This window comes from Macrobrachium nipponense, chromosome 17 (genome assembly GCF_015104395.2).
Source record: "Macrobrachium nipponense isolate FS-2020 chromosome 17, ASM1510439v2, whole genome shotgun sequence".
Taxonomy (NCBI): domain Eukaryota; kingdom Metazoa; phylum Arthropoda; class Malacostraca; order Decapoda; family Palaemonidae; genus Macrobrachium; species Macrobrachium nipponense.
In genome coordinates this window covers 84,006,929-84,020,676 of record NC_087210.1, presented here as the reverse complement: position 1 = coordinate 84,020,676, position 13,748 = coordinate 84,006,929, and the positions used below count along the sequence as shown (strand labels likewise).

General features: G+C 37.0%; 1 protein-coding gene across 1 annotated transcript; it reads left to right on the top strand.

Annotated features, from left to right (window-relative positions):
* The first annotated feature begins 3,538 nt into the window (after positions 1-3,538).
* Positions 3,539-7,811, top strand: LOC135196079 (uncharacterized). The gene is made up of 5 exons (XM_064222536.1): positions 3,539-3,630; positions 5,645-5,769; positions 6,092-6,595; positions 6,813-6,951; positions 7,521-7,811. The coding sequence occupies exons 2-5, from the start codon at positions 5,652-5,654 to the stop codon at positions 7,660-7,662; spliced, it is 903 nt and encodes a 300-aa protein (XP_064078606.1). The 5' UTR covers positions 3,539-3,630; positions 5,645-5,651; the 3' UTR covers positions 7,663-7,811.
* Positions 7,812-13,748: the final 5,937 nt, after the last annotated feature.

Below are 13,748 nucleotides of genomic sequence, written 5' to 3'. Positions count from 1 at the left end.
ATGGAACCAGTGGTTATTCAGCAACGGACCAACTTTAGGAAAATTAAGAACTGTTGAAAGGAGTGAATGAAGTCAATCACAAGGCTTGCAAAGGTGACTAAATAAATATAAGTGTTTTCAGGTGGTTAGGTCATGTGAAGAAAATGAAGGTCAATAGATTAGTGAGAAGGGCGTACATAACTCAGTAGTTCTGGGCAGAAGCTGGAGCTAGCGAAACGGATATCTAATTAAAAAACCAAACGTGCTGCTGATGAACCGTGTGTGCAGATTTATGAAGAAGTTGCTGCTGAAAGAGGAAAACATGACAATTGTCTTGTTTTCCCTAATGGCCACAACCCAGAGGAAACTTCTGAGAGGCGAACAAAATATATAAATACATATAGCCCTGTTATATTTGCTGTTCTAAACCAGAGCAGTATTCATACAGAACAAGCCCACAGGGGCCACTGACTGAAAATTCCAACTTCCAAAGAATATTACGGTGTTCATTGGAAAGAAGTAACGGAAGGTAATCGGAAATACAGGAAGAGGAGGCCAGTTAAAAAAAAAACTAATAAAAAATTCATAAATACATAAAAATTTAAGTAAATAATTGAAAAAAAAAAAAAACTTTGCTCGAACTTTGGAGGTTCCAATAGCACGACATCCTCTTAAGGGAGACTGTTCCACAGTCCAAAGGTGTGAGGAACTGAGGAGGAATAAAGGAGGACATCTGGAACTTTGGAGAAGTTCGACAGCGTGTCGGTGTCACATTTATTGCATCTCATCTGGTCGCTCTCGGTAGAAAAGGCGGATCAAGGATCAATTGTGAATATGAAAGATCTCTGTTGAATTACAACATGAAAAATACACAAACAAGAGACCATCCGCTGATGGTTCAAGTTATAAATGCTAATATTAGGAAACAGAACCTGACCACCACGAACCACTCTGTCTAAAAGAAAGATTAATCCCTGGCAGAGTATAAATATATTTATAGAAAAAAAAAACATTCACGCACAAAGGCAAAGCGATGACCTGCAGGTTCCACTACAGAAAGCCACGTGGACTGTCCAAAACACGAAGAGGAGAGAAGAAGAAGGAGAAGACGAGGAATCCGAGATAACCGACCGTTTGCCAATAACGGCATCTGGTAAGCAATTTGCGCAAGCATGTGATTTGCCCGTTGGTAACTGGTGTTAACAAGGGAACAACTCCGCGCGCCGTTTTCCGTGGGGCTCACACGGCCCACATTCTCGAGCGTGGCAGACCAAGACCACCAAGATAGACGCCGCGCCGTCTTTTGTGGTGGGCAGGCGGTGGTGGCAGCAGGGGGAAATTACTCTGGGGCGCGAAACCTCACCTTGCAGTACTACGTGGGGATTTTGCGGTAATTCCTGCTCTTACGCGATGTCACCTGCTTGAAATGAGAGGCAGATATGAGTAGTCGCGCTGCCTGCCAGTTACAACGAATTTCACGGTCACGTCGAAGAGAGAGAAAATTACATTCTGATTATCGTGCAAATCTAAAAGTGCTTTTGACGCGACTTTGAAATGCGTAACCCTTTAACAGCATCCAATGTTTCACGTGCATGATCTGGTCTTCACGAAGAAGTATGAAAAGAAGGAGCCGTTATTTTAAAATTAATCAAATACAGATTTTACATTATTTTTTTTTTCTTTAATCACTCAAGTGATGACAATTGGTCCGTGTCCATCTTCTTCTTTGCCTTCAGCTTTTTCCATTTCTATATGGGGTCGCTGTTTCTAGTCAGCCTTAAGAATACACCATTCAAAATTTCAAATTTTAAACGCTCGAGTTTCCGATATTTTCAGTTTTGCCTTCAACGTCCAACCTCTGTACTCATGAGAAGAAAAGTTATATAAAAAAATAAATAAAAACTTGTATGTTCAAATCTTGAAAAAATGACACATAACAGACTTGTTCCAATTAATGAGACGAAAACTGCAGGATACAAATAGTTTAAAATTTATTTAAATAAAAACTACTGAGGCTCGAGGGGTGTAATTTGGTATGTTTGATGACTGGAGGATGGATGATCAACATACCAATCTGCAGTCCTGTAGCCTAAGTAATTTTTAAGATCTGAGGACGGACATGCAAATAGCCGTCTCAATAGTTTTCTTTTCCAGAAAACCAAAAACTTATTCTAAGGGCATTCTGTGTCACGGGTAGTCATATGACCATTGGTATCTATATATATATATATATATATATATAATATATATATATATATATATTTATATATATATATATGAGTTGGTTCGATGGTTCGCGCCCGTGAATCGACAAATTTCTTATCGACTAAAAAATTCCCCTTCGGTTAACATATATGAAAATATATTAATTCCGAGGTAGAGCGAATTACATATAGTAAAGGACATTTGTAGCTCGATGTGTGTGTGTGTGTATATTATATATATATATATATATATATATATATATATATATATATATATATATATATCTCCTTTCCGAGAACAGTTATTTCTTATTTGAGACTCCTTTTAATTTTTTTCATATTCAATTTCATTACGGCTTCAATAACCTAGACTAGATATTGCGATGCCAATTTAAGTCATCATAAGTCAATCAGTCATAAGACTTACTACGATGCGTATGGTGTAATTCAAATTTACAATGCTATCATGATACGCTGGAAATCTTTATGTATGATGGGATAGGATTGTATATGTACTATGTGCAAATATAAGCAGGTTTCATCGTCAACTGTTCTTTGCAAATACCATTTCGTGTGGAAGCCTCAAAAACCATGACCATTTAACCAAGTGTTAGACAAACTGTCACTGGAATCATCTTTTGACCTCGACTGCATTTCATTACATACAGAACTGGCTTGGCTCAGGTGTTTGTGACCAGCATTAGCCTAGCCTAGACTGACCTGCAAAAATACAACACAATGACGAACCATCTCATCTGTTCCCATTCTATTTCATTCCAGCGTACTACAGAAACAATGCTGTAAGGTACCATTTTTTTTTCCAGATATCTTTTTCCTTTACGACTGCGGAAGATCTAAATCCCTCATATTCCCGCCAACGAAATTCGGAGCGGATTCGTATACCCTATTATCTTGACGCCGAGTCCGTGTCACTGGTAATGTGCACTCACACAGACAGCCGACGGAGACGGTCCTCTGGGGGGCCCAACCGTTTTCCCGGAACTCAAAGAAGAGAAGGAGGGTGTGCCGTTACAGCGACAAACACTTTTGGAGATCTCTTTCAGGCTATCATATATTTTGATTGAACAGGTGGGAAAGGGGTTAGATTATAGAGAGGGTGCGCCACTACTACTACTAATACTAGTATTACTTCATGACACCGAAACCTAAGAAAAACAATAAAAATGAAGATGGAAACGGCTTTGGAGTGCCACTTCTAGTCAACTATCGGTCATCACATCTGGGAGTGCGTAATTAGCCTAGCTAGCAATCTGTGATTTATGACCGAACAGAGACTTCGAGCTCACAGCTGAGAGAGAAGAGAGAGAGAGAGAGAGAGAGAGAGAGAGAGAGAGAGAGAGAGAGAGAGGTCCTCCGAAGCCAGGCGACTCCTCAGTAGCGTCAGTGCATTTCCTGGCGACGTTGGTACAGCGCTGACTGACGAACGGTAGGTGATCGAATGTCTCTCTTATTTATCAATTTTCGTCAACTGTGTCTGGCACAACCACGTGCCGATAAGTTAGATTCCATAATTCTTCATCGAGTATGTGCATGCATTTTATTAGTCTCTCTCTCTCTCTCTCTCTCTCTCTCTCTCTCTCTCTCTCTCTCTCTCTCTCTCTCTCTCTCAGGTGTACTTGCATGCATCTTCTGTTATCGTGACCCAAAGATATTAAATATTACAACAATAAAAGAATGGGTCATTTGAAATGGCATTAATCAGTAATGAGACATGCCATTCATACTTATATAGGCTATTGCATGTTTTTAGTGAATGAAACCCTGGAAACTGGATGAAAGAAAAAGTTACTCAAAATTATTGTTCTCACTGAAAATAATGCGAGAATGTTCTAGTTTATAATCTCGCTGACTCTCGCTTTTGCATTGCATATACATAGACACACACACATATATAGTATATAGATACATCGAGCTACAAATGTCCTTTAATATCTAATTCACTCTACCTCGGAATTAATATATTTTCATATATGCTTAACCGAAGGGGAATTTTATTAGGCGATAATAGAATTGGTGGCGCCCAGGCGTGAACCCAGGACACCATACAAATCCAAGAACGTCAGTGAAGCTTTTACCCACTCCACCACCTCTTGCGGTGGTGCAGTGGGTAAAAGCTTCACTGACGTTTTTGGATTTGTATGGTGTCCTGGGTTCGCGCCTGGGCGCCCCAACCAATTATTATTATCGCCTAATAAAAATTCCCCTTCGGTTATTAAGCATATATGAAAATATATTAATTCCGAGGTAGAGTGAATTAGATATTAAAGGACATTTGTAGCTCGATGTATGTATATGAATCACGGTAATGTGATATGACTTACATATATAGATATATGCATACATATATTAGTACTTTTAACCAATAAATTTTAATGTCTGAAACCCTCAAGTGACTATATTTCACAGAAAAATGAAAAGCAAATGATACGACTGTTTTGATACAGATGAAAAAAAAAACAATCAAGATGTCCTTCAACATAAAAGAAAACCAATGTTGCCATCCGCTAATTTATACGACAAAAATTAGACGAATTTAATTAACTCGCACAATTACGACTTTGACTTTTGGCTTTTTCTCTAAAACTTTGGCTTGGCTCACGTACACAAATATATTAGGGAATTGATTTCCTTTTTTTTTTTTTTTGGTCATTTCAGGCATCAGTTTATAGCGTTAATGGATTTCTCTTAAAATGTTGACAAGTCCTCTGTGGCGGCGACATCTATATAGGCCTAATTCTCCCCACTTGTCATACCTACTGAATTATAACCTAGGAACTTGGGGGGAGGGGGTTAGAACAAAAACATGATTTTAAAAAAGTAGACTAATAGATATAATATATAATGAAGGTAATTGTTGGCTTTAGAAATCAAAGGGGAACCAGCGTCAAGGAAAAAAAGAGTTATGATAGGATGAGTTTAAACCGTACACATATTTTGGATGATAGGTCTTTCAATGTTCGGTGACTTGACACCTTTGAAGGGACATGTGATTGATTAATGTATAAAGATCTACCTGTAAGGCCAAGCACTGGGCTCTTTCAGCCATTCGAGTCTTAAAGGTGAAGAAGAGAGTTGGAATAGTTGGTGGGAACAAAGGTAAAGTATAAAGTAAAAAAAAAAAAAAAAAAAATGGGTGTAGGCTAGGGGTCGAAGGAACATTGCAAATTACTTCACATTTATTGCATTTGGCTCTACGGCTTTGTAGTGAAAAACGCATCCAAAGAGAGTGAAGAATCAGAGAAGAATCAGAAAAGTTAAGGACATTGTGTCTATCACAGTTACATAAGTAGGTTCCATATATACCTTTAGTAACAGCCTATACAGTGTACACCACATGAAGTGCACTGATGTCACTACCAACCCTACGGAAAGAAAATACTCTTCAAAAGAGTCTGCTAATGATACTAACGAGGCCTAACAGATTTGGGTTTCCTTTCCAGGAGAACCATGAGGTTGAAATTAATTGCGACCGTCATTCTCGTCGGCTTCTATGGCGACCGTGACGCTCTCCCCGGCATCAGTGGATCCGCTTTGAACGGGACCGCGAGCCCTGTCAACAGAGACGGTAAGGTGTATTGTCAAGAAAAATTATAATTATCAGTGCTTCAAGTTACTGATACCATTACCAGGAACACACTCTCTCTCTCTCTCTCTCTCTTATGGTTAGCGCATGAATTCTTCAATCTAAACCTAGCCTATAGTAGTTTACATCGTTATCACTGTAAATATCTGATCACGAGATTGTAATATCTTTTTTACATGTGTTAAAGATAATAACTCTTAAAATTTTACTACCTGCAACAGCAAAAATGCTTGGGATACGTGAAATTCTAAACGGTTTAAAATGCATCACAAGGACTCTCTGTAGTTAAACTATTTATTTTCAGGTTCCTGGAATCCTAGCAACTCGCGCGATGCCGCAGAGTACAGCAGTTACCTCCACCACGAAAACGACGAACTTCTCCGGGATAATGCTGCCGCCGAAATCAGCCACGAGTCGTACCAAGACAATCGCAACCAAGACCATTATGATTCGACTTATGACGATCATAAGACCAAGGTTCATCTACTGTTACAACCCGAAGAGAAGGTCGAGGGCCACCCTCTTTGTCCGAAGCTTTTCCGTTTCAGCCTTTTGGGGCTCATCTTGAGCATGCTGCTGATTTTCAACGGCATCGTCACTGGCGCCACCCTCTACAAAACGGTACATGGCGCTACGTCAGCTTCTACCATCAACACCATCACGAATGTTAACACCAACGACAACACGGATATCAACACGAATGACAATACAAATATAAACGAAAATTATAATGACAACTTCTTAGGGCGGAGGCGGAAGAGGACGATCCCAGAAGGAAGCTGTGGCTGTCCCAAATCGCGGGGAGAAGGTAAAAAAAAAAAAAAATAAAAAAAAAAAAAAAAAAAAAAAAAAAAAAAAAAAACACGACTTTGACCTTGACTTACTTACCACTTGCCTATCTTTGCTTTCTTTCGTAGTAATAACCTTGAAAGTGATCATATTTTGAGGATAACAACACTGAGGTCATACAAGTTGATGGCAAGTTCCTTCTTTCAAATCGTGAACTCATGACTGAATCCTTCCAGGTTCAAAGTTATTTCCTTCCGAGGAGAGCCTCCGGGGAGCGTGGACCGTCGCGCAGGACTTCCTGTCGGAGAATCAGGAGTGTGCCTCCCGAATGGCCTGTGAAGCCGCGTCTTTCTTTGTGCCTTCTTCAGTATCCCCGTAAGGAAACGACGTCTAAACTTGATTATGTATACATTATACGAAATATATATATATATATATATATATATATATATATATATATATATATATATACACACATATATATATATATATATATATATATATATATATATATATATATATATATATACATACATGCATACATACATATATACATATGTGTGTGTGAGTTTGTGTTTACGTATATATAATATACTACATAGTATGTAATCTGTTTTACGGATTTCAGATCTTAGAGGAACAATCCACGCCAAAGAAAAATGTAGCGAAAGGATGAGTAAGAGAACAATACAGTAAAATTCAGCCATCTGAAAAGATCTCGATATGCCTGTGAAGTAGTACCTGGCTATTTTAAAGTCAGGTATTTGAGGTAGCTAAAACTTGAGAGCCACATAGCATAAAAAAAACTAAACTAAACCAATGACTACCAATACGCTACAATTAATCTAATCTTTCAGGTTGTGAATGAAATAAGGACGATATTCTCTCTCTAAACCAGGGTCCTCTTTCTGAACGTTCAAGACAATTTCCTCTTTACTCCTCAGGTTGCTGACAGTACTCCCCTCCAAAATGGAAGGAACGAGGTCCCTGCTTATGTCTGCTGCTGCAGGAAACTGCGCCGTTGCGTACGACGCATGTCCTTTTTCACTGGTTCCAGGGAGGGCTTCACTTGTGGACTGGATGTAGGATTCATGATGACGTCACAGTGATCTCTTAGAATCCCAGGACATTCTTCCACTTACATGTTGTACTGAAATATGCTCATTGGTCTGGGAGATGGAAGGTCCTAAAGATCTCACCTAAACCCTCCTCATTCCAAAAATGAAACTGACGTTTACTGCAGAATATATATATATATATATATATATATATATATATATATATATATATATATATATATATATATATATATATATATATATAATCTACGTAAAAGAACGAGTGAAAAACCAGACGTGGAACAAGCAGTATATTCTACATTTTCAAGTTCACACTAAGTAAAAACATAGTTTACGAAAAGCTTTATATACAAAATTAAGTAGTGGTGGTTGGAGTTAGCTTTTCTTGATTCGGGCGAGCATGTTCTCCAAAAAGAAAGGACGGGGAACAAAGAGGATCAAGAGATAATCCCCCCCCCCCCCACCCACCAATACTTAATTTTGTATATAAAAACTCTGTAAGCTATGTTTTTACGTTAGTGTGAACTTGAAAAGTAGGATATACTATGAAAATACTTGTTCCAAGTCCCCGTTTTTCACTGGCCTTCTTACGTGGATTTTATGATAATTCTCAAGTGGACTTTCGTGCGGGACGATTATTCTATATATATAGTATATATATATTAATATATATAGGTATATTATCACCTTCCTTGTGTAGTTAAGCCCATTAGGCTTAGGGTTAATTGTGTTTAATTACGGAAAGAATGAGTTAAGAATATCGTATTCTTTGATACAATTTTAGTATACTCATAGGATTAAAGGGACTGGAAATTCAGACTTTCATTTACGCCACCTTCAGGGCCTTTTCATTATGACTCTAATGTCAAGGGTGTTACAGGCTACTCTAGGAACAAGAGTCTGTGCTGGCATAAGGCCAGCATCATCCTAAATCAAAAGCGAACAGGCAAAGAAACTCCTGGGGCAAACGTAAGACCCCTGCAGAAGATGCCATGATCATGTTATCTTTCGCAGACCATATAGACCCCTCTAGAAAATATGCTTTTGTCAGTAAATGTAACTGAATCAAATAAACACCTTTCTGTATGTCAATGTTTTCCCTTATTAAAATGACACATACCAAAGTAATAAAGAAATTATGAAACAGATCATGAAAATAATAATATAAACCCATGAGATACTGAACTGCTAGAGAATGTACAGTTGCTAAACTTATAAGGGGAATAGCAAATGAAAATACTGTAAAAAAAATGCATGATTATATGTAAATAAATTATTCTGTTAAAACAGGATACTCCTCAAGAATAAAAGGCCCATTAAAACACTTTAGTTTCAAGCTAAGGACTACATTTGCCCCCCAGATTTTCTTAACATAGAACTTGAAGCAATCAGAAATCAACTTATCTTGTTAAAATACCCCAAGCACATAATAGAAAAAGCCATACGTAAAGCAAAGAGCATTTCTTACAAACCCACAGAAAACAAAGAAAAGGAAAATCCTTAATTAACTTTCAGCAGAAACCTGCTTCTAAAGACATAGGGGTTTATGAAATCCCCTGTAGGGATTGTGATAAGTCATACTATGGATTCACAGGAAAATCTCTGAAAGATTAACTCAACAAAAACGCTCAGTTAGATATGGACAACAAAGTTTGGCCTTTTCCATCAAATAAATAGCACAAACCATACTGTAGATCGGAACTCATTCCGAATTTTATACAAGAGCAGCTGTCGATACAAATGTCCGGTGGTAGAATCTTCACTGATAAAGCAACAAGATAATAGGTTCAATCTTTCTAAAGGAGCCTGGGACTCTGATTATATAGACAATACCTTCCTTAAGGCAACGATGAAGCAGATTAAGACAATTAACAGAACCAACGTCAACTTAACAGTGACCCCAGGCATCACCTAAGGGCATACCTCCCCCTATATATTTTGCTAATGCAACTTCTTCCGTCATTCACTACTTTTATTTTGATTTGATTTGGTTTATATAGATTTTTGGCATTATGCAAAGCACTGGGGCAACTATAGTGCGTTTACTTTTCTAAGATCGCTAGGGTGGGGCCAGGTAGAAAAGGCAGAGTTGTCATATCTACGGGTATGTAAGTCCCATTAAATGCTTCCCGCAGATATAATCCTTCTTAGGAGGATTCGCTTTAGACCTTGGGAGTTGAGGGAAAGGGTTTGCTTCTTCCCTGTTAACTTTTTTTTTTTTCCATTCCCGATTCTACTTAGCTATTCCTTCTTTCTCTTTCTACAATTATAGATGCGCTGAGTGGCCTGTTGGCTCCGGTGTTTGGACTTGAAACATAAATTCATAAGTCATCGATCTATTATGCCCTTGGAAAAGACAACCACGCATTCCTTCTCTGCATAACATTTTTATCAAAATCATCCAAGTCAGTCACAGGTTTCACTTTCTCTTTTCTTTTTTGAAACACTGGAGATTCCACTATATTTCCCACCTCTCTTGCTTCTTAAGTCTACGAATAGTCATTTCTAACACTTTTGTTGCTTCAGATGTTTTTCGGATAGCCTTCGAAACATCAGTTACAGGACCTTCAAGATGTTTTTTTTTATAAAATGAAGTATTTCAGGAAATTATAGACTATTTCCTTGGCCTCAGGTGGTGGGTGAAGACGTTTATGGGTAGTCCATTTGGGCTGGGGTGTCCATACTTTTCACAGTGGGTGATCGAGTGCGAGTATCCTTTAATGATATTGACCATGACCTTTTATATCCTTTTAAAACCCATAGGTCCCCTGAACTCAGATGTGGCATCGCCGGGGAAAAAATATGCCATATCTTCAATTTTCATTAGTGAAACTGAGATTTTCAGGAAGAATATACGAATAAGATATATTCAAAATATCTGATGCAAACAAAGAATCACATTTAAGAAATAAAAAACTATTTCAATAGACTCCATGAAGCCTAATATGATTACCATAACGTGAAAATTGGCAACGTATGATTTCTGTACAGGCCATACCCTAGAGATCTTAGAAAAGTAAACGCACTATAAGGCTATTCAGCGCTGAAATGGAAATTGACAGTGAAAGATCTGACCTTACCTTACAGACCTTACATCTTGTTCGGGTTGACCAGGTCCCTCAGTGTGAGGCACCTCTAATGTCTAGCCGAGAGTGCTAGTACATCTTCCGGTATCATTTTGTATCTCAATCTTGGATGGTCTGGATGCAGTTTAGATATTTGTCGAGCTTATCTTAAAAACACATCTACCGCCACTCCTGAATATATTCCTCAGATGAGCTGGCAACGCATTGAATAGACGCTGCATTATCGATGCTGTGCGTAGTGGGATTAAGTCCTGTGTGCTTTCCTTATTTTTCCTGTTATAGTTTTGGGCATTATTAATCTACCTCCTGCTTGCTCTTTCTGATATTTTTAGTTCCATGATATTTTCTGCTATTCCTTCTATCTGTTTCCATGCTGAATTATCATGTAGCGTTCTCTTCTTCCTTTCTAGACTATATAATTTTTAAGGATTGTAGTCTTTCCCAGTAGTCAAGGTCTTTAACTTCTTCTATTCTAGCTGTAAAAGACCTTTGTACACTCTCTATTTGTGCAATATCCTTTTGATAGTGTGGGTACCATATCATATTGCAATATTCAAGTGGACTACGAACATATGTTTTATAAAGCATAATCATGTGTTCAGCTTTTCTTGTTTTGAAGTGCCGTAACAACATTCCCATTTTTGCTTTACATTTTGCCAACAGAATTGCTATTTGATCATTGCATAACATGTTCCTATTCATCATCACACCAGGTCTTTAACTGCTTCCTTATTTGTGATTGTCTCATTATTAGGTCCCCTATATGCATATAGCTTTCTTTCTCTGTCTCCATAATTTATTGATTCAAAATTTTATCAGAGTTAAATACCATCCTATTTACCTCTGCCCAATCATATACTTTGTTAAGGTCTCTTTGTAGAGCGTTCCTATCTTCATCACAAGTAATTTCTCTACTTTATTCTTGTGTCAATCTGCGAAACTACTCACTACCGAATCCTTAACATTACTGTCTATGTCTTCAATCATAATAACAAACAGTATTGCAGCTAACACCGTACTTGCGGCACACCGGATATTACCTTGGCTCATCCGATTTCTCGTCGTTGCAATAACTATCTGTTTTCTGTTGTGTAAAAATTTTTTTAACCATCTTCCTACTTTATCCACGATATTGTGTTTTCTAATTTTCTTCGCTAATATATTATGGTCTACTTTGTCAAAAGCTTTTGCAAAGTCTAAATAAACCACATCTGTTTCATTTCCGCTTTTCATATTTTTGAATATGTTCTCACGGTGGACTAACAGTTGGGTTTGTGTAATTTTTCCGGGTACGAAACCATGTTGTCCTTTATTAAACAAATTATTTTTTATTAAATGTTTCATAATATTTTTCTTCATTACCCTTTCATACACTTTCATAATATGTGATGTTAGACTCACAGGCCTATAATTACTTGCCTCTAGTCTTGATCCACTTTGAAGTAGGGGTAATATATGCTAATTGTGCTCATCATAAATCTTGCCTGTATCTACACTTTGTCTTAATAATATTGCAAGTGGCTTTGCGATAGAATGAACTACTTTCTTTAACAAAATAGCAGGCACTCCATCCGGCCCTGCAGCAGCTCATTTTTAATTTCATTAATAGCCTTGCACAATATCAGCTTCATTCAATATCTATGTCAGCTAAATATTTCACTATTTTCGTCCCTTACTTCTATATCATTATCTTCATTATCTATTCTAGGGGTGAATTCTCTCTATATCGTTCTGCCAATATGTTGCAAATTTCCTTTTTTTCATTCGTTAATCTCCCTTCAATTCTTAGAGGGCCTATTTCTATTCTTCTTTTATTCATCTTCTTCGCATATGAGTATAATAGTTTGGGATTTGCTTGATATTTAATATGGTCTTCCAAGTACGTTTTTCATTTTTCTTTTGATTGATAATCTTTTGTTCTGCATTTTCTATCTTACTTTTTAGTTCTATAAACTTTCCATGCATTTTTTTTTCTTTTGCAAGACCTTTTTTCCCACTTTCTGATTTCTGGAACAAGATCCTTCTGTCTCTTTGGTATGCATGACTGATGTTTACTTTTCTCTTCGGTATATATTTATCCACTATTTTCTCTAATATTTTATATAATATCTCCGTATTTACCTTTATGCGTCACTTACGAAAATGTTATCCCAATCTTGTTTAATTCTTCATTTATTTCTGACATTTTATATTTTTACTGTAGAAGTTGTATTTTCCATATCTTCCCACTTTTTCATTTCTTGCTTATCTCTGTTTTTTCACTTGCTTTTGGAATGGACTGTTAAGTCTATGACATTATGGTCTGAAATACTCGCATTATAACTATTATTCTTTAACATAATTCATCTCGTTCACAAATACTAGGTCTAAAGTATTTTCCTTTCTTGTTGGCAGGTGATTTATTTGTTGAATGTTGTATTCTAGTAGCATATCTAATAGCTTTTCGAATTGCCTCTTATCTTCTGCACTACTATTACTCTCTTTTTTATATGTATAAGTACATCCACAATCTCCTATTCGTTCTTTCCAGTCTACGAAAGGAAAGTTGAAGTCTCCAGATAGGAGAATAGTCCAGTCCTTGTGATTTCTACATATATCATCCAATTTTTCTATTATTAAGTCAAACTCTTTAGTATTAGGAGGTCTATATATTACTATGTTCATTAATTTTTCAGATTCAAATTCTACCGCTATTAGTTCACATTCTGAGTTACTATATTTCTCATATATTTTTCCTTGTTTTTGTCTTTCCCATATATTGCGGTTCCCCTTGATTCCTATTTTTTCTATCTGATCTATAAGTTTGGAACCCTTTTATTGATCATCATTCCCAGTCTCTTGGGAATACCAGGTTTCACTTATATTCATTATATCTATTTTCTTTTCAATTTGGGTTAGTTCTTCTAAGTACTCTATTTTTCTTTTTGAAGTTATCGTAACTAAACCCTGCGCATCCATCACTATGATGGTTTGTCGTGTTTTCTCCTTCATTAATATTGGGTAATAA